Source organism: Pelophylax lessonae, assembly GCF_965119305.1.
Source record: "Pelophylax lessonae genome assembly, chromosome: 8".
Classification (NCBI taxonomy): domain Eukaryota; kingdom Metazoa; phylum Chordata; class Amphibia; order Anura; family Ranidae; genus Pelophylax; species Pelophylax lessonae.
In genome coordinates this window covers 179478771-179504437 of record NC_138775.1, presented here as the reverse complement: position 1 = coordinate 179504437, position 25667 = coordinate 179478771, and the positions used below count along the sequence as shown (strand labels likewise).

At 40.4% G+C, this 25667-nt stretch overlaps 1 protein-coding gene across 2 annotated transcripts in view; it reads left to right on the top strand.

Moving 5' to 3' along the window:
- The window catches only part of CDC14A (cell division cycle 14A), a 212075-nt gene extending 198653 nt beyond the window's left edge, over positions 1–13422 (top strand). Inside the window, exons 15-16 of one of the 2 annotated variants that reach the window (XM_082265808.1) lie at positions 6713–6992; positions 12425–13422. In XM_082265808.1, the coding sequence (XP_082121934.1) occupies positions 6713–6992; positions 12425–12454 (310 nt within the window). In that variant the 3' untranslated portion in view covers positions 12455–13422. The remainder of the gene's footprint in view (positions 1–6712; positions 6993–12424) is intronic. The other variant, XM_082265809.1, reaches the window with a different exon arrangement.
- Positions 13423–25667: the final 12245 nt, after the last annotated feature.

Here is a 25667-nt window from a genome sequence, read left to right as displayed (position 1 = left end):
AATCTGTAGTCCCTGGACAATCAGACCTGACTTCATTTTTCGGCGCTTCGGTTGAACAAATCCTTCCTCCCCTTGTATTGGACAGTGGTCACCACAGATGCCAGCCTGTCCGATTGGGGAGGCATCCTCGGCAAAATATTCTGCTCAGGGGATCTGGACACTGGAAGAGTCCAGACTACTGATCAATGTCTTGGTCTTGCGTATTCAATTTGACCCCATTTGTACAGAACAAATGTACATGCAGCTTCACACAATGAATAGCTCTGAGATTTTTTTTCACAAATAAACTCTTTGTGACAGAGAATAAAAAGCTTCTGGGCTAGTTTTCAGTTTGCTGTCTTTGTATTTTAATCGCCCTGAAGAATACTTCATCCAGTGAATGATTCCTATGCCCTTTCTTTTTTTTTTTTTTTCCATCAGGATATCTTTTTAGGTTCAAAAACATATGACATGTAGGAACTGAATATAATTTTTTTTTTATTCTAATTATCTTTATAAAAATGGATTTTCACTCTGGAAACTGGATCATTGAAACAAATTGGCCAATTTGTCAGCAGAGCAGATTTTTAAAGAAGTTTACCCAAAGAGTACCTGAAAAGTTCACAGTGGCTTTAATGACCTGGTAAAATGTCAATTGACATCAGCATAGTGGTTTACATAAGTAGATTTTGTAAAAAATGAATCATTAGCTATGGGACTAGAGGCATCAAAACAGAGTAACTGGCAGTGTAGATGTTAACACCTTTGTCTCTTCTAGATTTCAGGCTTCTGAATTTCTGCGTGGGATAATGTAGTAGCTTTGAATGTGACAGTATAATTATGTAATTTCCCTAATGACTGCAGTATCAGTGAGAGCTTCCACATCAGTTCAGGGGAAAAGGCACAATATAGGTATTTACAGCCTACATGATTTAAAAATGGCCATGAGTACTTTTTTTGAATTGGTGTATCAGTTATCAGTGATAGATCATGAGAGCCTCAAGATGTGCATGCAGTTCACACATTAAAATATATGGAGACCTGTTCTAACTGTTCTATTTATAATATTTACTGACTTGTTATTCTCAACCATTCCTAAAATATAGAAGTGATACAGGTTTTTTTTGTTAAAAATAATTTTTAATTTCTTAGAAAGCATAGATTTCTTTCACCCTATAGTGGTATCATTCTTTTTAGTATAGGTCCAAAACTGAGCAATATGCTGTCTTAATTAACTGGCTTTTCAGACTGAATACTGCAATGTTATATTGGTCTATAAAGAGACCTAGCTGTTTAACCACTTCCCCCCGCCCTATAGGTAATTGACGGCGGGAAGGTGGTTGTGTTATCCTGACACGCTGTCATATGACGGCGGCAGGATAATGCGCTCTGCGCTCCCCCTGGGGAGCGCGCAGAGCGGCGATCGGTGCTGCGGTGTGTCACTCTGACCAGCCGTGATGTGACCAGATGTGACCAGCTGTGTCCAATTACAGCTGGTCACATAGTAAATAGGAAGAGCCGTTGACCGGCTTTCCTCAGTTCCTGCCTGACACGAGTAGAGGAGAGCCGATCTGCGGCTCTCCTGACAGGGGGGGTCGGCACTGGTAATCAGAGCATTGATTACCAGTGCAGACCCTTGGGGGGGGGATGCCACTAGAACCACTAGGGATGCCCACCCATGACCCCAGGGATGCCCACCCATGACCCCAGGGATGCCCACCATGGCCACCAGGGATGGCAATCAGGGCTCAGGGAGACCGATAGTGCCCTCCCCATCAGTGCTGCCCGCCAGTGCCCTGCCCATCAGTGCTACCCACCAGTGCCCATCATTTCGATTTATCAGTGCCGCCCACCAATGCCCATTACTGCCCACCAGTGCCGCCTATCAGTGCCCATCAGTGCTGCCTATCAGTGCCCATCAGTGCTGCCTATCAGTGCCCATCAATGCCACCTATCAGTGCCCATCAGTGTCGCCTATCAGTGCCCACCAATGCTGCATATCAGTGCTACCTATGAGTGCCACATATCAGTGCCCATCAGTGCCGCCTATCAGTGCGGCATATTGGTGCCACCCCATCAGTGCCTGCTCATCAGTGCCTGTCAGTGCGGCCTCATCAGTGCTCATCAGTGCAGGAAAAAAACGTATCTATTTACAACATTTTTATAAAATAAACAAAAAAACTTTTTTTTTCTTTTTTTCAAACTTTTTTTATTTGTTTAGCAAAAAAGGAAAAACCTTGCTGTGATCAAATACCACCAAAACAAAGCTCTATTTGTGGGGAAAAAATTACAAAAATTTGGTTTAGGTACACTGTTGCATGACTGCGCAATTGTCATTTAAAATGCAACAGCGCTAAAAGCTATAAATTGGCCTGGGCGGGAAGGGGGAAAAGTGCCCGGTATTGAAGTGGTTAAATAAGCTTGTGTGTCACATCTATTCATTTAAAGTGTTACTCCAGGCAAGCAGCTAAATGCGTGATTGGAATACACATATGTTTACAGGTAATCCCAAAGTATTATTATTCCTTTTGTCCAGATCTCTTGGCCAGTTTTGCTGCTTCCTAGGTAAACTCCCTGCTCACTGGTCAGAAGTGATTACATCAAATCAGTGTCCAATCAGAGTGCTGGAGGAGGAGAGGTGATATAGGAAGCTATAATGCTGAACCGGGAAGACAAATTGCTTATTCAAAAAATATGTGTGTCACCCGTTTGATAGTGCAGTATAAAAATGTGTGAAAATCACAAGATTGTTCAAAATTACAAACATTTTGCCAGGTTAGATGGTAAATGGATATATATTTAGTTGTTTGCCTTCAGTTTCACTTTATTAATTAGTACTACCATAATTCTGCTGCCAGTGACTGAGACACTGAAGTAAAAAGTCCTTTCCAAGTTATGTGTCATATCACAACAGTTATCAGCGAATGCAGTTGACTGATTTCTATGCATTCAGTATGCTATAAAGTATTGGATTTTTAGCTACACTGCATGAGAAATTCTGGAGAGATAAGGTCAGTACATACCAATTATTAAACTCCTGACTCACTTCCAGATCATTCTTATTTTAAAAACAATGCTCACTTCACTTCCGTTCATTAACGCGGCTTCCTTTATGTGGAAACTCCAAGCAGACCAGAAAAATCCAACGCCGCTTTGTTTTATCAATTGCAGGGAAAGTTATTGTTCCTTCTTGCTTACATCAGTCCTTAGTGTTAGGGGTCAAAAAATAACGATGTGCCCATTTTATTTTATGCCGTTCATTTGATAACAGAATTATATGTATTTTTACACTTATCAAATCTGGACCATTATACACATTCAGCAGTGATAACCATGGTATGGGCTTTGTTACATGTCTACGAATTTAGCCAGTCAGTAGCAGAAAGGATATGTTTACATTTACCTACTGTAATGCCGTGAAAACTGGACAAAGGTCTCATTCACACGGACATATGCAAAATACTGTAGAAGGACCCTGCATATTTTTGTGTGCATGTAACGATTATGCAACGTCTACATATGGGCAGTGTACAGGGACCCCATTGGCCACCACTGTAGCTCTTGGCTGACATGTCAGTAACAACAATGTGTAATAAGTGGCTGCACTGTCAGTCTTCTGAATGAGTCATTGATTTGGCAGTGGAGCATGCGCAGAATGACCTCAGTTAGTCATTCATGAATGACTACCTGAGCTCGTTCTGCACAGGCACTGCCAGAGCATCAATGACTTATTCAGACATACAGGGGGAGATTTACCAAAACAAGAGCATGCAAAATCTGAAGCAGCTCTGCATAGAAACCAATCAGCTTCCAAGTGTTATTGTCAGCCTAATTGAACAAACCGAAGTTAGAAGCTGATTGTCTACCATGCACAGCTGCACCAGATTCTGAGCGCACCTGGTTTAGTAAATCTCCCCCACAGTGTTTAATTAGCAGCACAGGTGCCTCTGATAACATATTGTTGCTATCGACATTGCTTTTAAGCATGGCAGCAGCTGCCAACAGCAGTTGCCAACAGTGTTCCTGTATGCTGTGCGCATGTAAACGCTGGCAAAAATGTTTACATGCGTCTAGCGTGAAATACAAGAGTACAGCTACTTACATATGCACACAAAGTATTCAGCGTAATATACGCTCTTATATTAAAAAAGAATAGTGCGCAAATGCAAAAGAAATTACTACCAAATCTGAAGACAATCCATAAATAAAAATGGGAGTTTGGTCCCACCATATGGCCATATCGTGCTCAAGCCCACTACTGCGTCAAAGTACCCCATTATCAGTGGGTCCTACACTATCCATGAAAAAGAGATGAATCCAGCCTTTCTAACCCTTGGAGATAATACTCCTTGCTGGGAAAGATGTGCAAATGCACTACAGGGGACTCCTCCTATATCCACTTGATGGTGGACACTGATTGAGTACAGGTGTGTGTGGGGGGTGGGGAGGGTTGCTCAACCTCGGTGGTCTGGTCAGACCGAATACATAATAAACAGGCAAAAAATTTGGGGGAGCATACCCATGTATTTCTAAAGCTGCTGCAGCTATGAACCAAAAGACATGTATATTAAAAAAGAATAGTGCGCAAATGCAAAAGAAATTACTACCAAATCTGAAGACAATCCATAAATAAAAATGGGGGTTTGGTCCCACCATATGGCCATATCGTGCTCAAGCCCACTACTGCGTCAAAGTACCCCCATTATCAGTGGGTCCTACACTATCCATGTATCTACACGTATCTATGATACGCTCTTGTAAATAAGCCCTTATGGTAAGCTTTAATTTGGTCAGCATAGTAAAGTATATCTACATGGTCAATTTTGGGCCCATCCTAAGCAAGCCATTTAAATCCTGACCAGAAAGATCATCCCAATATAACAAGATAATGTGGAAAGGTATAACAAGCTGCACAATCAAAATTTGCCTGTATGTTACAAGTTTTCAAAGAGAACTCCAACAGGATAAAGAATTCAGTAATTGCCATGCTATATGAATATCTATGAAGTTTTCCTGACACGTGAGATACATTTTGTGTCGGGGAGGGATCTCAGAACAGACCTTTTCTATTTAGTTCTTCTGCTGTGTGGAGGAGGTTTGTTCCTTTCCTCCAATCAGCTCTCACAAACTGTAACTGCAGCCTCTCTGCCCCCTCCTCTGTGCTCCTGACAGATGAAGAAGGATTGTTAACACTTTTCTGCCCTTTTGAAGACTGCAGATAAACAAGTAAAACCTATGTAGGATGATTTATTTCATCTCTATGTATCATCTGAGGCTATTCATTTCACTGGGTATATATTCACTACTTTAAGTACAGGGTTTACAACCACTTTGAGTACAGTTTGGTAGTTTGGAATTGAAGGACTAGTACAGCAAAAAAGCTGCATTCTGCTAAGGCCCCTTTCACACAGGCTTTCCGATTCGGTCCGCCTGTCAGTTTTTCAGGCGGACCTGATCGGATGCTCTATGCCCCCCTATGGAGCAGCGGATGTAGACGGAGACATCTCCGCTGACAACCGCTGCTATCCGATCTGATCCTGTCCATGAAATCCGGACGGATGGAAACCCTATTTTCCATCCATCTGGAGGATCGGATCAGATAAGATCGGATTAAAACAGACAGGCGGTCCATTTTCATCCGAGCTCCCATAGAGGAGAGTGGGGCCCTTACAACTCCGTCTCTGCAAAGTAAGCGGAGACGGAGCTGTCATCCGCCTGCTCAGCGGGGTTCTTTTAATATTTTTTTTTTTGGTGCTGCAATGGCTTAAACACAAAGTGTTGGTCACATTGATTTACATGCAAATGTGTAGAAAAACAAACACAGTTTTGGACTACAGTATACTTTACAATGGTGATCTCCTTAATGTAAAAAAAAAAAAAAAACACAAATGTGGTTCTGTAGCGGAAACAGAAGCCTATGCAGCCTAACATCAACTAAGACCTCACGTCCATGATCATCATAGACTGTACAGTAACAGTGGGCCTCTCTACCTTACATACAGATACATGCATTGGATTTATGTGATTGCAAATATCCACATACAGTATATACAGGGAACTGATTTCTAAACTTTTTTCATTATTATTACTGCAGCACACAATAAAAATAATCTTAGGCCCCGATAAGCCTATAGATTTACTGGCATTTTTTTTATCCTGAATGGAGTTTTCTTATATAGCTTACCAACCTATATTATTTTACCTGTATTACTTTCCATATATATATATATGAAAGTGGCTTTTAAGCAGAATGGGTATCATCCTTAAATTTTTTATTTTACTGTCAGTAGCCTGGTGGAGGAAATTTCCAAACACCTTCTGCTTAGGTGACAATGTTGTCTAAGGGACAGGAAGAGAGGAGAAATCTCCAAAGGGGGTCATAGTTAAAAAAATGAGACACAGGCTCTACGCTAACCCACTTCTTCCAAGATTTTATAGGTTTTGGCTGGAGTTCTACTTCCCAAGCATTATATGTTTGTTTATATGTTAAGTTTCTCAGTATGTTGCGGTGCATAGTGATTACTAATGTTAAATATCACTTTATGCTAAATTGTTTTACATATATGGTTTCTGTATGTGTAACATGTCCATGTGGTTGTTAGATGTCCGGTATATGCATTCAGCATGATATGCATGTTGTTAGAGCATGTCTGTTTGATCTTTTCCTGCTTGTTTACCAAATGGATCAATGCACACGTTCTGTCATTTCCCCCCTCATGTTTTTTCCTCTCAGTTTCTCTGTAAATACGCGGTTTGCTGGCTCGCTTGGGAATCTGAACTCTGCTTTGGAAGAGCTAGATGGTACCCGCAGCTCCTCTCCCTCCCGCCCCAGCTACTCCCCAGCACACCCTTCCAGCTTGTACCCTTCCAGTCCTCCTGGCCGAAGCCAAGGCGAGTTCAACAACAACCGTAACTGGAACGTATCCGCTACTGGCAATGATTCGTATGGATCCTACCGACCCTCATGCACAGGCCTTTCCTCCACTGCACGTTACCTGAGTCGCTCTATTCCTGTAAGTGTCTTGACATCACTCCATAACTCACATCAGGAGAAGCCTGCTAATTACTGCTTTGTTCCTGCAATGGCTTGTATTACTGCTATCCTGCTTATGTCAGCTAACTGTTATGGTGCTTATTTGCCCTTCAATCTACATAGTCTGTTTTAAATAGGCTAACGGTAAAGACAGGTATTTAGCAGAGCACTCAAATCCACTCCCCATGTTGCATTGTATACGTAGGGCATACCAAAGGGCATATATAAAGTCAAGACTGTACGGTGCTTTACAGTGCAGTTTACCTATCTATTGTTAAATACCTTTAATGTCATTTGTAAAATCCAAAAGTGAAAACTACTGTATGCAAAGTGGTATGTAAAAATGCCTGTGAACTGACACACAAGACATTAACAGGTGCAAAATATGTTAAAAAGTGGCAAAAGGCAAAATTGTCAGGAAAATACATAACTTTTGCTAACTAGATACGGTTCCTTAAGTTTCTTCTCTGTGTAAAATAATACCATTTGCCAGGTGCCAAGTGCCAAACAAAAAAACATTGGCTTGAAGGAGGTGAAAGTTTCTTTAAAAATAGCATTAAATCTAGTGGTGGATTTTATTGAACTTACAGTTCAGCATAGGGTCTGACATAGTAGTGGGCTTAACAGGAATGTTTTTCTTTTCAGGTACCGTATGCAATGCTGGAGAGGTTGGGGGTGGGAGTATATAATGCTGGAGAGGTTGGGAGGGTATTGATGGGGTTAGAGGGGTACTGTATATAATGCTCTTGGGGTAGGGAAGTCTTTGTGGGTTTAGGGGTGTACTGTATATAATGCTGGAGAGGTTGGGAGGGTACTGGTGGGGCTAGAGGGATGCTGTATACAACATATAGTGCTAGTGGGGTTTGAGGGGTGCTGTATATAATGGTGGAGGGGTTGAAGGTACTGGTGGGTATTGGGGTACTTTATATAATAGTGAAGGGGTTGGGAGGGTACTGGTGGGGTTAGAGGGTAAAATGCTGATAAGGTTAGGCAAGTACTGTATATAATGCTGGGAGGTTGGGCAGGTAGTGGTGGAGTTAGAGGGGTACTGTATATAATGCTGATGGGGTTAGGTGGGCACTTTATATAATGCTGAAGAGGTAGGGAGGGTACTGATGGGGTTAGAGGAGTACTGTATATAATGCAGGTGAGCTTAGGTAGATACTATATATAGTAAAATGCTGGGGAAGCTGGGAGAGTACCGGGTGAGGTTAAATGGGTACTGTATAGAATATATAATGCTGGTGGGGTTAGAGGGATACTGTATATAATGGTGGAGGGGTTGTGGTACTGGTGGGTTTAGGGGGTACTGTATCTAATACTGGGAGGTTCAGAGGGTACTGGTGGAGTTGGGGGATACTGTATATAATGTTAGGGGGGAGTACTGGTAAAATGCTGGAAGGGATGGGGGTTCTATTACTACTGTTGGGTATGCTGAGGTGCAGAGAGGTCTTTATAGGATTTTATTAATGGATATAGATTTTTTTTGTGTGTGAAGAGCTTTTACAGTGAAAGCTAAGATTCAGCTGACCTGAAAATATATACTTGAACAATCTGCCATTAGACTTTTTTCATCAATATAAACAGACAAGAGATTGTTCAATGTTTTATTACACATTCACCCCAACACACTGTGTCACCTCAAAGAAATAAAAAAGCTATGTATTTCCCCAAAGATTTTACACTTTTTGCTGCACAATTGTACAGTATGATTTTACCTGTAACACTGTAGTTAATGTCTATGTGTTCATATTAAAATGACCTGCTTCCTAAGTGCTTTTGCATACAATAAAGTCAGGTCCATAAATATTGGGACATGGACACAATTCTAATCTTTTTGGCTCTATACACCACCACAATGGATTTGAAATGAAACAGACAAGATGTACTTTAACTGCAGACTTTCAGCTTTAATTTGAGGGTATTTACATCCAAATCAGGTGAACGGTGTAGGAATTACAACAGTTTGTATATGTGCCTCTCACTTTTTAAGGGACCAAAAGTAATGGGACAATTGGCTTCTCAGCTGTTCCATGGCCAGGTGTGTGTTATTCCCTCATTATCCCATTTGCAAGGAGCAGATAAAAGGTCCAGAGTTCATTTCAAGTGTGCTATTTGCATTTGGAATCTGTTGCTGTCAACTCTCAATATAAGATCCAAAGAGCTGTCACTATCAGTGAAGCAAGCCATCATTAGGCTGAAAAAACAAAACAAACCCATCAGAGAGATAGCAAAAACATTAGGTGTGGCCAAATCAACTGTTTGGAACATCCTTAAAAAGAAAGAACGCACCGGTGAGCTCAGCAACACCAAAAGACCCGGAAGACCACGGAAAACAACTGTGGTGGATGACCGAAGAATTCTTTCCCTGGTGAAGAAAACACCCTTCACAACAGTTGCCAGATCAAGAACACTCTCCAGGAGGTAGGTGTATGTGTGTCAAAGTCAACAATCAAGAGAAGACTTCACCAGAGTGAATACAGAGGGTTCACCACAAGATGTAAACCATTGGTGAGCCTCAAAAACAGGAAGGCCAGATTAGAGTTTGCCAAGCAACATCTAAAAAAACCTTCACAGTTCTGGAACAACATCCTATGGACAGATGAGATCCAGATCAACTTGTACCAGAGTGATGGGAAGAGAAGAGTATGGAGAAGGAAAGGAATTGCTCATGATCCAAAGCATACCACCTCATCAGTGAAGCATGGTGGTGGTAGTGTCATGGCGTGGGCATGTATGGCTTTCAATGGAACTGGTTCTCTTGTATTTATTTATGATGTGACTGCTGACAAAAGCAGCAGGATGAATTATGAAGTGTTTCGGGCAATATTATCTGCTCATATTCAGCCAAATGCTTCAGAACTCATTGGACGGTGCTTAATAGTGCAGATGGACAATGACCCAAAGCATACTGCAAAAGCAACCAAAGAGTTTTTTTTAAGGGAAATAAGTGGATTGTTATGCAATGGCCAAGTTAATCACCTGACCGGAATCCGGTTGAGCATGCATTTCACTTGCTGAAGACAAAACTGAAGGGAAAATGCCCCAAGAACAAGCAGGAACTGAAGACATTTGCAGTAGAGGCCTGGCAGAGCATCACCAGGGATGAAACCCAGCGTCTGGTAATGTCTATGCGTTCCAGACTTCAGGCTATAATTGACTGCAAAGGATTTGCAACCAAGTATTAAAAAGTGAAAGTTTGATTTATGATTGTTAATCTGTCCCATTATTTTTGGTCCCTTAAAAAGTGGGAGGCACATATACAAACTGTTGTAATTTCTACACCGTTCACCTGATTTGGATGTATATACCCTCAAATTAAAGCTGAAAGTCTGCATTTAAAGCACATCTTGTCTGTTTCATTTCAAATCCATTGTGGTGGTGTATATAGCCAAAAAGATTAGAATTGTGTCCATGTCCCAATATTTATGGACCTGACCGTATAAGCAGAAATAGTTCTCTGCATATGTCGATTATATCGGGTTGACTTATATTGTCAGCTTTGAAGGGAGGGTTGAATAAGGAGGGGGCTTGCTATTAGTACTTCTAGCAAACCACAGAACAAACAGTTAAAGGCAACCTGTGCTGACAGACATAGGGCTTGTTCACATGTGGCTATACTATCGCTCCTACAAAAAGTAGATTGCTTTTCAGAGGGCATTTGATAGGCAACAAAGAGGCAGCATCTCGTGGAGGGCAGCAATTTGTGGTTTCTCCAGAAAACACTAGGTATCTATCTAGCTGTCATTCAGGTATTTCTGCTTCTGCATTTTCAAAAGGCATTTGCAGTGACATTCTTATTTCTCTAAGCACAGGTATACCTTGGTGTAGTTCAAGGGTCTTCAAAATATTGCCCTCCAGCTGTTAATGAACAACAATTCCCATCATGCCTAGTCATGTCTGTAAATGTCAGAGTTTTACAATGCCTCATGGGATGTGTAGTTCTGCAACAGCTGGAGGGCCGTAGTTTGAGGATCCCTGGCGTAGTTATACCACTTTGTAGTTCCCATGATCAATCTTATATTCACCCATTTTAATATTATAAGCAGCTTGAAAAGTGTTTTTTGATGACAGTGTCTATTCAAAGCAGGTTGATTCAGCTTAGAAGAAGGTCAAGTGCAGATCAGAAGCAGGTCAACTGCAAGTTAAATGCACCCATCATTGAAGTCTAAATAACCTCTGAAGCATCTTAAACTGATTTCAAATGCAAGATGAAAGCAGAGCATAAGCCATTACAAAAACCTTTAGGATTCTTGTACACTGACCTAATAACTTACTGATGTTTATACGTAGGACCTTGCTGGCAAAAAGATCCTGAGTACAAAAATAAAAAGTAGGTTAAAGTGTTACTAAACCCAGGACCCTGTATTCACTATGTCTGGTCTCCCACAGTACACAGAACATGGAAATGCAATTATTTTTGTAAATATAAACTGCTAAATACCTTTTCTCGTCAGCAGTATATATATATATATATATATATATATATATATATATATATATATATATAGCATTCTATAGCAGGCTTGGCAGTATATAGCAGGCTTGTGACTTCAACTGTCTGGCTGAGCACTGGTTAAAGCTTGTAGGAGGAGTTTTCATTCTCCTCTGACTGTCCTATGAGGCTGCCCTGCCTTTCTATGTGGACAGTGCTGATTGGCTCTGTGCTGATCATATGCACCCTTTTAGGAAAAAAAAATGCTCTCTAGCAATACGCACCAAACTGAGCATGTGCAGAGTGACTCCAAGGCTCTGTACTATCAGGATATGGATTGGGGACTGGGGAAGAAGGGGAGGATCAGAGAAGACAGAATCAAACAGCCTTTTTACACAAGGCAGAGGATTAACCCCTTAGGTTCCGCAGTGAGTATAACAAGCATGCTTTACTGCATATACAGACTGATTTTACTGTTGTGGGTTTAGTAACACTTTAAGTTCCATATAGAACTCACATATACACGTGTAAACATTCTTCTCCATCATCTTCTATATTGAGTATATGCTCGTATGTACTTGTATACAAATATACATGTAAATTACTGCACTCAAACGTGTTTTTTTTTTTTTTTTTTAATGTTTCTGAACTGATTGCTGTGTGCATGTACCCTAAACAACTAAACAATTCACCTATGTTCAGATCCATTTAAAAAAAAAAAAACATAGGTACATGGCTAATAACGTGGTGTTTATTTATTTATTTATTTTTTGCCTGTGTGCAAGAGTCCTTATGGTACATCTGTTGGTAAAGTGAGTTCAGAAATGTAAAGAAAAATAGGGTAGTAGATTTCTTACGTTTGAACAAATTACATTCAGTTTGTCTTTTTCTTTTCATCATTTCTTTCTATTTGATGTGTATCGATTGTGGAACGGTTTAGGCTAATTCCAAATTTACTCACATTTGTGTTCTTTCAGTCCCTTCAGTCTGAATCTGTTCAGTTCTAAAGGATCTCACAGTCCTGTTAGCCCTCTCCCAGATCCAAACCCTTTGCCATGGAAGAATGGAGGAGAGACAAAGGGAAGGAATCCTTTGTCAAGATAATATCTACTGTGCAACACAAAGAAGAAGCTAGCAACTATATCGGCAAGAGACGATGTCTATTTGCCATAGACATGTACTGTTAAGATTTACTACTGACTGTTTTTTTTTTTTTATTATTATTATTTTGGCACCACTGTTGATTTTTTTAATTTTATTTAAAAAAAAATATTTTTTAGCAATTTATTTTCTAGGGGTCCATTCTGATTTGTACATATTTGGTCTTAAAATAAGAATGTCCTAATAAGACAAGAGGGTATTTTGTCATGTTTTAGAAGATGTATGTAATTTGTATATCTTACAGAATATATTTTCACATTAGGAATTGTTTGTAACCAAAAATCAAAAGATATATTTTTCTGTCTAGAATGATATTTTTATAATAATGTGTGCTGTGCTGATTGATTCTTGTCAGGCGTGTATTTCATGAGGAAAACATTTGAAATCATTGCAATATTTGGTGAAATAAAGGCTGCGTGTTCTGCAGAAAGCAACTAACAATTTAAAGGGAAAGAGAGGATTGTGGGTACTTTGCTTAGTTGATTTTTATTTTATATTTATGGGCACTGGCTATCCTGCTGTTGCTGATTATTATTTCTTTCAGTGGCACATGTTTTTCAGCCACTGCTGTGATGGTCATGACAGGGCTGTTCAAGGCAGCCACCTTTTTATATCATTTTTTTTTCCGAAGTCTTTCTTTTATAACCTGATTGAAGTAGAACATGTTTTTACAGGACCAATAAAACTAAAATAGGAACTGGAATTATCATGTATGAATATATAAACTATATACACATATCATATTTTTTTAGCTATAAAATTGGTAAGCAACACTTTATTAAACACAGCTAACTGTAAGGGCTTGTTCACACTGCAATTTCAGCATTCAAGATGCATTTTTGCTTACTTATTCGCTTTTGATACATTTTATTACGCATTTTCAATGCAGTACAATGCATTTTTTCCTCCTTTTTTATTTTGACACTTGGGAGTTGATTTACTAAAACTGAAGAGTGCAAAATCTGGTGCAGCTCTGCATAGGGATCAATCAACTTCTAGTTTTTTTTTGTCATTCTCCACTTTTAGTAAATCAACCCCTTTGTGTACATTTTGTACTTTTATTGTAAGCACTGGAATTGACTGCATTGGTGTGAATTGGGCCATTGGAATAAATGCAAACACTGTGAGGTTGATTTGCTAAAACTGGAGAGTGCAAAATCTGGTGCAGCTGTGCATGGTAGCCAATCAGCTTCAAACTTCAGCTTGTTCAATAATCAGTTCAGCTCTTTGGACGTACCTTGTACTTTCAAAGAGTCAACCTTTAATCACAAGCTGATGGCTGTGTGTTTTGTACAGCTCCATAGCTGCTGATCACTTTCACAGAGTCCGCAGGGCGGTGCCTCCCCTCCCACCGGCAGCTCCCCTCCTCCCATGGTTTCCAGGCTGTCCCATGCTCACCGGTGCCCAGGAACACAGCAGGCGACTGGTGGAGGGAGATTGCAGTGAAACCGAGGCAAATCCATGCCTTGATCTCTCATGCAAAACGTTGAACTGGAAGTACTGTTACTTCCGGTTTTAGATGCACGCTTTCCAGGCCAGCACAGCCAGGGCACACCTCTAACCAAGCCGATCTGTGCTTGGTGAGATGGTGTGAAGGGCAGGGTGAGACATTGGGGTTAATTAGAGTAATAAAGAGTTAGCATTGCATAGCATTATGTGATTGCATTGCACCTGCCCAATGCTATCACATAGGGGTTTATTAACCCCTTGTGATAGCAGTCAAGAAAATATAAATATAAAAAAATATATAACATTTTAATAAAATATATTAAAATAATAAAAAAAAATGCAGATTACCCTCGTAACCCCACACACCTGTGCAAACGCAAATGTAAATCCAGGGTTTGCATGTGCATGTAAACTGCAGTCAAACTATACATCTAATATGAGTGAGAATAATAATTCTAGCACAAGAGCTTTTAAAGTGTCACCAATAGAGATTTTTGGGTACCATTGTTTTTGTCGATATCGCGGGCCCACGCAAATTTAGGACATTGAATGTTTGGTATCTATTTAATCGATGCAGGTTCACCTTTTATATTTTAACCAAAAACTATTATATGGTGTGGTTTTGCACTAAAATTCATTTTATTATATTTTTTTTCTAAAAATTTGCATTTAATAAACAATTGCGCAAATATCATGTAAAACAAAAATTTGCAACTGTCACCTTTTTGTTTTACAGGGCCTCTGCTTTTAGAGAATATATATAATGTTCTGGGGATTTAATTCATTTTATTGCCAAAAAAGATTTTTGCTTGTATGTGGAAAATAAAAATAATTGCTCTGGAGCCGAACTGTTTAGACTTAAGCCTAGTACACACGTAACGATTATCAGCCGACCGATCGTCCGTCTTTTGTCCAGAGTGGTTTTGTTGGTTGGATTGTGCCTAGACTGCACACGAATTTTCTCGCCCGACAAAATTCTACTTCAGAAGTGATGCCATGTGTTGGTTTGCTTTCTTTGTGTTCTTTCTTCTCTGAGCATGCCCAGACTTGCTCATTAGATTTTTCCCTGTCGAAATCTGTACTGACTGCACGAAAATCGGCCGTGTTTTGACGGCGGACAAAAATTGTATAGCCTGCACACCAGATTTTTTTCGGCCGAAAAGTCGGAGTCGGTTGTCGGAAGCATCATACTAACTAGCCGAAAATCGGCAGATCGGTCGTCGGACGAAAATTCCCTGCCGATTTTCGATGCGTGTGTTCGAGGCTTTAGACCAAGAAAAACTTCAAGCTGATTATTTACAAAGCTGCACCAGATTTTGCACTCTCCAGTATTAGCAAATCAACCCCTATGCAAGCAGTTTGGATGTGGTTTAAAAAAGCATCTAGAAAGCATCCGGTATGGACCAGTCCTTCATAAATAGTAGCTTTTTATGAGACAAACTGAAATTTATGTTTACAACTGGAAAACAATCACATTGTGATTTCAAAGAGTATTCTGCAGTAAAAATGAATGCAATTTGCCTGTGAAGGTTACAGCTTATCCTTACTTAAAAACTGAACACTGGAAACACATTTAAATACATAGTTGAAATACATATAAAAAGCTGATTTACCTGCGAAAGAGTTTGTATGTCTGTCCTTCCAGTTCTTATATTAAATCTGGGTACACACGATTCGAAATTTGACCAGATCAGCAGAAACCGGACTAATTCTGATTGTGTGTGTAGCTCTCTCTATTCAACAGAAAGTTACACTGGCTTCTGTTCAACTGTCCTGCTGGAAGACCAGCATTTCATCAGCCCCAATGGCTGCAGCACTGATCAGTGTATTCTGAAAGGGGGAGGAGTCCCCGCTGTCAGAATACAATATCACAGTGGGAGAGATACCTGCCACCTCGCTTGTGTGGATGCAGGAATCTGTGAGTTTTTTCCATTCAGCCCCCCGGTTGAACAGAAAAAGAAAACTCACAGTGTACCCAGCTTTACACAGCCCTCCCAGACTCCCTCCCAGGCAGGGCACTGACCTGACTGTTTCTTTATACCAGTTAAACCATGCAACTAGGTCACCTCCTTGCCCCTAAATTGTGATTAATAATGATGTCAAGGAAGATAAACTAAGAAGATTAAGGCAGTGGCAATGTTCCATTATTTAAAAAAAAATTTTAAAGAAAAAATAAAAGCCTTGCCCTAAATTGCATTCATTAAAATCATGATATAAATGTGTGCCCTTTATATTAAAAAAATGATTGGATTCTTGTCCTTTCAGTGTTTTTAATGATGTGTTTATGTTCCAGTTGTATTTGAAGCTTTTGCAATTTCTAACTTCATTACTACTGTGCCTGAATTTGAAGGAATTATGCTGCTACACATATAAACTGAACTGTATATTGAACATTGGAGCATTTAGAGCTTTTTGATATTATTGGTTATTAGTTTGCATGTCTTTCTTGCCTAGGATGTTACTCATTTTTATTTTCTTTAAATATGACTTAAAGCAGATCTGTATAAAAAAAAAAAAAATTTTTACTATGTACCCGGGGCAAATTAGAGACAGCATGGGCCCTTGGTAGAGCTCAAGCCATTAATCTTCACTCCAAATACATCACTTTGATCTGATCACTTACTGAAAAATCCTTTGTTTATAAAGAATTAACACACTTCATGTGCTGTATTGGAATATATTCCATGTCTTTAACAGTAGCTTTGTTTGCTCTCATAAAGACAGTATTTGTATAATTCTACTTTAAAGGGGAAAATTCTAGTCCTTAGGCTACTGCCCAGATCAAAATATGCTGCTGATGTACATAGAAATAGTTTTGAGATGACCAGTTAGACAAATATCAATGTGCAGATGGCAGTAATGCACAGAATCCATCTTTCACTGATCTGACAGTAATATAAATTATTAATAGTTGCTAAGGGTCTTTGCATGTGGTAATTGTTCTTTGCAATACTCTATTGAATAGTCTGATCAGACTTGAGGAGTAGAAATATAATACTCCCCAGATGATTCTGTTGTTAAAGCAAATCTGTGTGTTTAAATGCAAATCAGGGGTGGAAACCAATGCATTAACATTTGTCCGATGGTGGTACAATACTAAAACGAATGTCTGGCACATTATAAAGGTTTGTGATACTGCACAATAAAAATGAGACAAACATTGTGCGAGGTGTGATAAATCTTGAAATTGGGGTCCACCACAATGGACTAAAATAGGTTTTAAGGCATATCAGTAACTGCATGTTTTGTTAGCATAATCAAGATATTTTAGCAGAAAGCATTACAGTGTTATTCATGTTGGACAAAAACACTGGATATATTGTGAATACAGTATTATAATTTAACTGTCAAATTTTCATTCTTGGGTAGTTTGCAGGGTGTAAAAACATGAACGCTGTCAGATGGTAAGCTTGTATGAAACATACCATAACTGCCCATACACATAAGATCATGCAGTCAGAATGTGCATGTTTAAAAGTAAACAGATGGGCAATTTTATTAGAGGATGGTCAGATCCTGTCTACGTGCCTGACCATCTTTTTATGTCTATGGCATCTTTTTGAGCATTAATAAGTTGATATTGCAATTGCAGACAGAAAGCATTAAAAAGTGCAGATTGACATTCCTTATGTGTTTAGGAAAAGCAATACCTACAAAGTACTTTAATTACTAATAATGTACAAAAGACATTAATGTACAATAAGCATTAACAACCAATCAGAAAGCAACTTTTAGCAGGTGAAAGTTGATTTTGTATTAGTAAAGGTTAATGCACTTTTAACATGTTGCTTCTATCAAGTTTGTACATATTTGTATCCTCTGCATTTGTTTGTTTTCAAGCTTTTAATGAAGAATTCTTAGAAAGAAAACACGTTCAAAGGCCCAATCCTCTGCTAGGATGTACATATGAACGACAACAATAATAACCAATAACCAGAGAGCAACATTTAATAAAGGAGTTATGGACCAAAATGTAGTATTTTTTGTGTTCTCTTTGTCTTGTGAAAGCAAACAGAATGGGTTTTAGAACATGTCATATGACATGTGCATGTGTTACCAAGATGCATGGGGGTGCCATTAGCCTCTACAACTAAATTCATGTATGGGTGAAACACGTGTGTGGCTTCGGAGGGGACAAGCTGAAACGAATATGCTACTCTGTAGACCATGAGGTTTCTCGATGTGTGCTTCTGTGTTCTTTGCATAGATAGTTACAAAAAATGGTTCTCATTTCTTTAGCAAGAAAGGTTTTAAGCCAAAAGAATAAAAGCTGACCATTGTAAGCACCCCTGACAGTGATATAACTAACTTTTGCTGGAAAGTTTGGCATGATACAGAAAAGTAAAGGAGCTACTAGCAGGATCAGTGGGTAATAAAACTATGTTATGGGGAGAAAAACAAAAAAGGATGCTGTGTTTCTGCCAGATTGGCATTGACAGATTACATTATCTATATCATTTTTCATTTTGCCTGCAACTACACTTTAAATTACATGAGGCACGCTGACATCAGTTTTGTCACGGAAGCCTAAGCCAATTTAAAGAGGAATAATCCTGATTCCCCCCTCCAAAGAAAAAATCCCTAACACTTATCCCTGACTTATATTTAAATGAAAAATATAGTTACTAAACCACGGAGACCAGTGTTGTCTTGCCTGAAGAAAAAGCTCTCCCTTCGCCTCTCTTCTCCAGTGCAGCCATCTTTAAAGTGGTATTAAACCCAAAAGCAAACATTTAATATATTGCAGCTTACCCGTTCTTAGTTGTCATGGCTGCATTCATTTTCTTTTTCAGGCTTCCTTTCCTTTATTTTCACCTGGTGATCCTGCCCATAAGTCTGTTGTTTTTCAACAGAACAAGCTATCCTGTAGATGTGGAAGTTAGAGGGTTAAACACTGACAGGGGTGCTTACTATGATTAACTTATATATATGTAAAACCTTTATTCCAAAAGGAACAAAACTGTTTTCTAACTGTTAATAAAGTCTTAGCTGGAGTTTGGCTTCAATTTGTTCTGTATATCTAAATCTTTTAGTACATCTAACACTTCCCTTCCTTTGAGAGTTACAACGCTGCTGTCCAGCGGTGTCTCTGTGCTTCTTCATCCAGAGTGTAGGGATAGATCACCAGGTGACAACAGAGGGGGGAAAAAAAGCCCAAAAAAGAAGAAAACTAATACAGGCACCATATCTAATGATTGGTAAGTTGCAATATATTACATTTTTGGAAGAGGCCCCCCATGACATCTCGTATACAGATCCTGGAATGCGTTTTTTACACATCCCAGGAGGCAGTTTTGCAAGATGTTGCTCATGCCACACATGCCACAAGGTTTCGGCCAGACTCTATGTATTTGCACATGAGGGGAGCCATGATAGGCCAGAGCCGGAAGTTAAAAAAAGAATAAAACAACATTTTTTTATTTTATTTATTTTTTGCTGCAGGAGGGAGGAGGCAGAAAAGGGGAACATGTAGAATTCAGTAAAGTTCTGTTTTAACCACTTGCCGACTGCTCACTCGAGCTCTACTGCGGCAAAGTGGTTAGTTCCCGTCCAGCGATGTAGACCTACGTCGCTGGACTCCTCCCCTTGTGGGGGCTCGCTCCCACTGCATTCAGTCACAGCGGGAGTCGGGCCAGGGGAGGAGCGGCGGCGATCGCCGCTGCTCTTCCCCGATCGTCGGGGAATTGAGTTTGGGGATCCGCCCGCTTGTGTAAACAGAGCGGGCGGATCTCCTAAGTGACAGACAGTGACAGATTGCCGGGTTCAGCATAGCTGAACCTGTGATCTGTCCCTGTGTCACTCAGTCCCCTCCCCCCACACACGTTAATAAGCACCAGGCATACATTAACCCCTCCCTCTCCAATAAAATTAACCCCTTCCCTGCCAGTGTCATTTTTAAAGTAACAGTGCATATTTATAGCACTGATTACTGTAGTAATGTCACTGGTACTCCCAAAAGTGTCAAAAATGTCAGTCAAGGGTCCGATCTGTCCGCCGCAATGTCGCAGTCCCGCAAAAAAAATCGCAGATCGCCGACATTACTCGTTTAAAAAAAACACCAAAAATGACAGAAATCTTTCCCTTAGTTAGTAAACGCAATAACTTTTGCGCAAACCAATCAAAATACGCTTATTGTGATTTTTTTTACCAAACATAGGTAGCAGAAAACAAATTGGCCAAAAATTTAAAAAAATTTTGATTTTTACATTTTTTTGGGGGGGAATTTCATATAAAAAAATGTGAAAATATTGTTATTTTTTCAAAATTTACGCTATTTTTTTGTTTATAGCGCAAAAAGTAAAAATCGCACAGGTGATCAAATACCACCAAAAGAAAGCTCTGTTTGTGGGAAAAAAAGGACGTAAATTTTGTTTGGGTACGGCATCGCACGACTGCGCAATTGTCAGTTAAAGTCGCACAGTGCCGAATCGCAAAAAGTGGCCTGGATGTAAGACAGCAAAACCCTCCGGTGGTAAAGTGGTTAATTTTGATGCTGCAGTGTTTTTAAAATTATTCTAGCTACTAACTACAATTTTGCAAGCAATTTGATATTCTTATTTAGCAGGGAACAGGCCTATAATTAGAGAGTTCTAAATCATCAGGTTTTGAGATTGCAGTAATTTGAGGTAAAAGTAACAAGGTAAAGGTTTAATTTACACTATTTAATAGCATAGATTTATGTCAAGAAATGTTTGATTTGTTTTATAAAATATAAATCTGTCAGAAATAGGGATGGGGTTCAGTTAAACCATGGATTTGAGGCAGATTTGATTGCAGTTTGCAGACAGTGTAAACTAATGCCCAATTTTGAGCAATAGCAACAAACTAGTAATAATACACTTTCTGGCCTTGGAACATTGGTCAGATGGCCACTTAGTTGGTATTTGGATAAGGCATCCCCAATATAAAAAGTTTGGTTCCCAACAGCCGCATTGATTTTGCTCTGATAGGAAAAGGATAGGGAGTGCTGCTAATAAAGTTCATAGGGAAAAATTCGTGTTAGGCTTGATTGTTCTTTAGATTAGCTGATTGTCTATTCCAATATTCAAAAAAGGGCAGGGATATATTCCTGGTAACTACAGACCTGTCAGTCTAACATCAAATAACGTGTGCTCAGAATGGTCTAGAATGGCAAGTGGGTACCCCAAGGCTCTGTCCTGGAACCAATAGCATGTAAATTATTTGAGCGGGTGATAAGGGACTATATCCAAAAATTTGCTGATGAAGGTCATTCTTGCCAAATCCAACCTGTTAACCTTCTGTGAGGAAATGAGCTGCCGCCTGGACAAAGGTAGACCTGTAGATGTGATGTATCTGGAGTTTGCAAAAGCATTTGATACAGTGCCCCACAAATGCTTAATCTGAAAACTGAGGTCTGTAGGCATGGACCACAGAGTTTGCTCTTGGATAGAAAACTGGCTACAGGGGCACGTCCAAAGGATGGTATTAAATAACGTGTGCTCAGAATGGTCTAGAATGGCAAGTGGGTACCCCAAGGCTCTGTCCTGGAACCAATAGCATGTAAATTATTTTAGCGGGTGATAAGGGACTATATCCAAAAATTTGTCTGTCCTGGAACCAATTGTGTTTAATTTATTTATAAATGACATAGAGAATGGGATAAATAGCTCAATCTCTGTTTGCAGACTATACAAAAATGAGTGGGGCAATAACATCACAGCAAGACTATAGAAACCTTACAAGAGGACCTTAATAAATGAATGAAGTGGGCAACTAGATGGCAAATGAGATTTAACATTAAAAAATGTAAAGTGATGCACTTGGGGGTTAAAAATATAAACGCAAGTTACTTACTTGGGGGAGAAGCTCTGAGGGATTCCAGGATGGAGAAGGATCTGGGGGTCCTAGTAGATGACAGAATGAGCAATTGCATGCATTGTCAAGCTGCGGCAAGCAAAGCTAGCAGAATATTAGCATGCATTAAAAAAGGGATTTACTCCAGACATAATATATGGATTTTTTCTACAGCTTACCTGTAAAATCCATTTTTTGGAGTACATCATGGGACACAGAGCCATATTCATTACTATATGAGTTATAGGCCACCTTTATGTGAATGGTCACTGGCAATCAATCAAACAGGAAGTCCCCCTATATAACCCTTCCTACACAGAAAGTACCTCAGTTTTGTAGCAAGCAATAAATAGCCCATACAAGAGGGGAGGGACCTCTGTGTCCCCTGATGTACTCCAAGAAATGGATTTTACAGGTAAGCTGTAGAAATAATTCAGATTTAATTATCGTACATCAGGAGACACAGAGCCATATTCATTATTATATGGGACGTCCCATAGCAATGCTGAGGGCAGGGGGACACCATAAGAACTGCCATAAGACCACAAGGTCTACATAGCTGCCTGCAGAACACTGCAGCAAGATGCAGACTCCTCCTGGGTCCCAACATCCACTTGATAGAATCTAGTGAACGTATGCACCGATGACCAAGTCGCGGCTTTCCAAATCAGCCACAGAAGCTTGATGGCGAACTGCCCAAGAGGCACCTACTCCTCTGGTAGAGTGTGCATTTACCAGAAGAGGTGGAACCTTCCCTTTCAAACCATACGCCTGGATAATAACCTGGCGAATCCAGCGAGAAATCGTAGACTTAGATGCGGCCTTCCCTTTCCTGGGCCCCTCTGGCAGCATAAACAAAAGATCGGTCTTACGAATCTGAGCCAACCTTTTCAAGTAAAACTTAAGGGCACATACTACATCAAGAGAATGTAATAACTTTTCCTCTTCTGAGGATCTGGAAAAAAGGAAGGCAGTATAATGTCCCGATTCAAATGAAAGGCTGACACCACCTTGGGCAAAAAACCTGGGTGTGGACGTAGAGTCACCCTATCTTGATGTAAAATCAAGAATGGCTCTTTACGCGAAACAGCTGCTAGTTCTGATACTCTTCTGGCTGAAGTTATCGCAAACAAAAAGACCAATTTTCTGCTCAAAAGAGCCAGGGGAATAAGCCCCATGATCTCAAAAGGCTGTTTCTGTAAAACTACCAACACCAAATCCCAAGGACACAATGTTGGCTTCACTGGTGAAAGCATATGTAACATTCCTTGAACGAAGGTTTGAACCAAGTAATGCAAAGGGAATGCGAGGGGATTGGTCTCTGGAAAAAACTGACAAGGCTAAAATTTGACCCTTAATAGTGCCTAAGGCTAATTTCATATCTACCCCTACTTGCAAGAAGGCTAGAATTCTCCCGATGATATATTTGCGGGGATGCCATTGCCTGGCCTCACACCAGGTAATGTAAGATTTCCAGACTCTGTAATAAATGCTTCTAGACACTGGTTTTCTAGCATTTATCAGGATAGAAACTGCAGGGCCAGATATACCCCCGCTCTTTCAAAATCAAGGCTTCAATAACTAAGCCATCAAATTTAGAGACTGTAAAGCAGGGTAGAATATCGGACCTTGAGGGAGCAGGTCCTGACGCAGTGGAATAACCCATGGCCTTGTCACTGCCAATTTTTTAATTTGTGCATACCAAAACCTCCTTGGCCATGCCGGAGCTACCAGGATTACTGGTTTCCCCTCTAGCTGGATTCTGCGTAACAGATGTGGCAGCAGCTGAACCAGAGGAAAGGCATAGATAAGGGAAAACTCCTCCTAAGGAGCCACCAAGGCATCCACTCCAACTGCGAGTGGATCTCTGGTCCTGGACACAAATCTTTTCAACTTGTTGTTGAATCTGGATGCCAACGATCTACATCTGGGAACCCCCCAGCATTGGCAGATCAATGCAAAGATCTCGGGGTGTAAGGACCATTCCCCTGGAAACATCTGTTGACTACTCAGAAAGTCTGCCTGCCAGTTTTCTGTTCCTGGAATGAAAACCACTGATAGGCATGGAACAAAATTTTCTGCCAAGGATAGGATGACATCCACCTCCTTCTGGGCTGACCGACTTTTGGTGCCTCCCTGATGGTTGATATAAGCCACAGCAGTGGCATTGTTGGATTGTACCCTGAGACGGTAACTCCGAAGTCTGGGCGTTCAGTACTTTAAAGCCTGACAAACTGCTCGGATTTCCAAGACATTGATGGGAAGACTTTCCTCTGCCCAAGAGCACTTTCCTTGGACAGTGACTTCCTCCAGAACCGCTCCCCGACCGGAGAGACTGGCATCTGTAGTCACTATTTCCCAGACTACTGGAAGATAGGATTTACATTTTTCCAAATTTCTGATTGACAACCACCAATTTAGACTTTGATGTACTCTTGGTACCAGAGACATGCACCAGTCTAGGGACTGGACCTTTCTGGTCCACGCTGACAGAATGTTGTTCTGTAAGGGTCTGGCATGGAATTGAGTCTAGGGAACTGCTCTGAATGAGGACACCATCTTCCCTAATAACTTCATACAAAGACGTACAGGATACCTTTGCCTTCTTATGAATCAAACCAGATCCTTCAGGTCTATGCTCTTCCTTGTAGGCAAGTATTCCTTTGCTTGTATCGTGTCCACAAGGAAACCCAGATATTCCAGATGCTGGACTGGCTGTAATGCTGACTTTGCCAAGTTCAAAATCCTACCCAGACATTCTAAGAACTGTACTATCTGGAAAACATTTTGACTTAGAGCCGAAGCTGATCGATCTATTAGCAATAGATCGTCTAGATATCCTATTACTGATATCCCTTGAGACCTTAGAGCGACCAATACTGGAGCTAGGAGCTTTGTGAATGAATTGGAGCCATGGCCAATCTGAAGGGCAGGGCCACAAACTGAAAATTTCAGTTTTCTACCGCAAAGCGCAAAAACCTTTGATGGGCCTGAAAAATAGGCACGTCAAGGTATGCATCCTTGATGTCTCTGGATGCTTCAAATTCCTCTCCCTGCAGGGAGGCCATGACTGAGCGAATTGACTCCATACGGAAAGTACGAATGTGCAGAAACTGGTTCAGAGCTTTGAGATCCAGAATAGGTCTCACTTCTCCATTCAGCTCGGGGACTACGAAACGGTTTGAGTAAAAACCCCTGAATCTTTTGTCCTCCGGAAACCCATGTAACCACTCTTTGGGACCCTAAATGGTCCAGAGCCAGAAAGAGAAATCTTCTTTTTCGAGGATCTGCAGGAATGTTTGATATTACAAACCGAGGATGCAGGAACACCTGAAATTCCAATTTGTATCCTTGGGAGAAAGTGAAAATAATCCAGTTGTCCTGGATTATTTCTACCCAGACCTTCGGAACCATAGCAGCCTTCCCCCCACCCAATTGAGTGGGGGCGCCCCTTCAGGGTAGACTTGGTAGATCTCCGGGCCCAGGGTTTCTTCTGCCCTTGCCCTGAAGGCTTGGTTGGATCCAGATGGCTAAGGCCGTCAAAATTGTCTGGGAAAAGCAGCACTGGGGGTCTGAGTGCTGGTTATCTTTAAAGAAGGATTTTTGCTATTCCTCTTAACAGGTAGCAATGTTCTCCACCCCCCCCCCCCCAAAGTCTTTTGGATATATTTATCCAGATCATCACCAAATAGGCATTCACAATGAAAGGGAAAGCCAGCCAGCAGCTTTTTACATGGTAATTCTGCAGACCAGCTTTTTAGCCATAGGATTCTGTGCATATGCACTGTCAAAAGA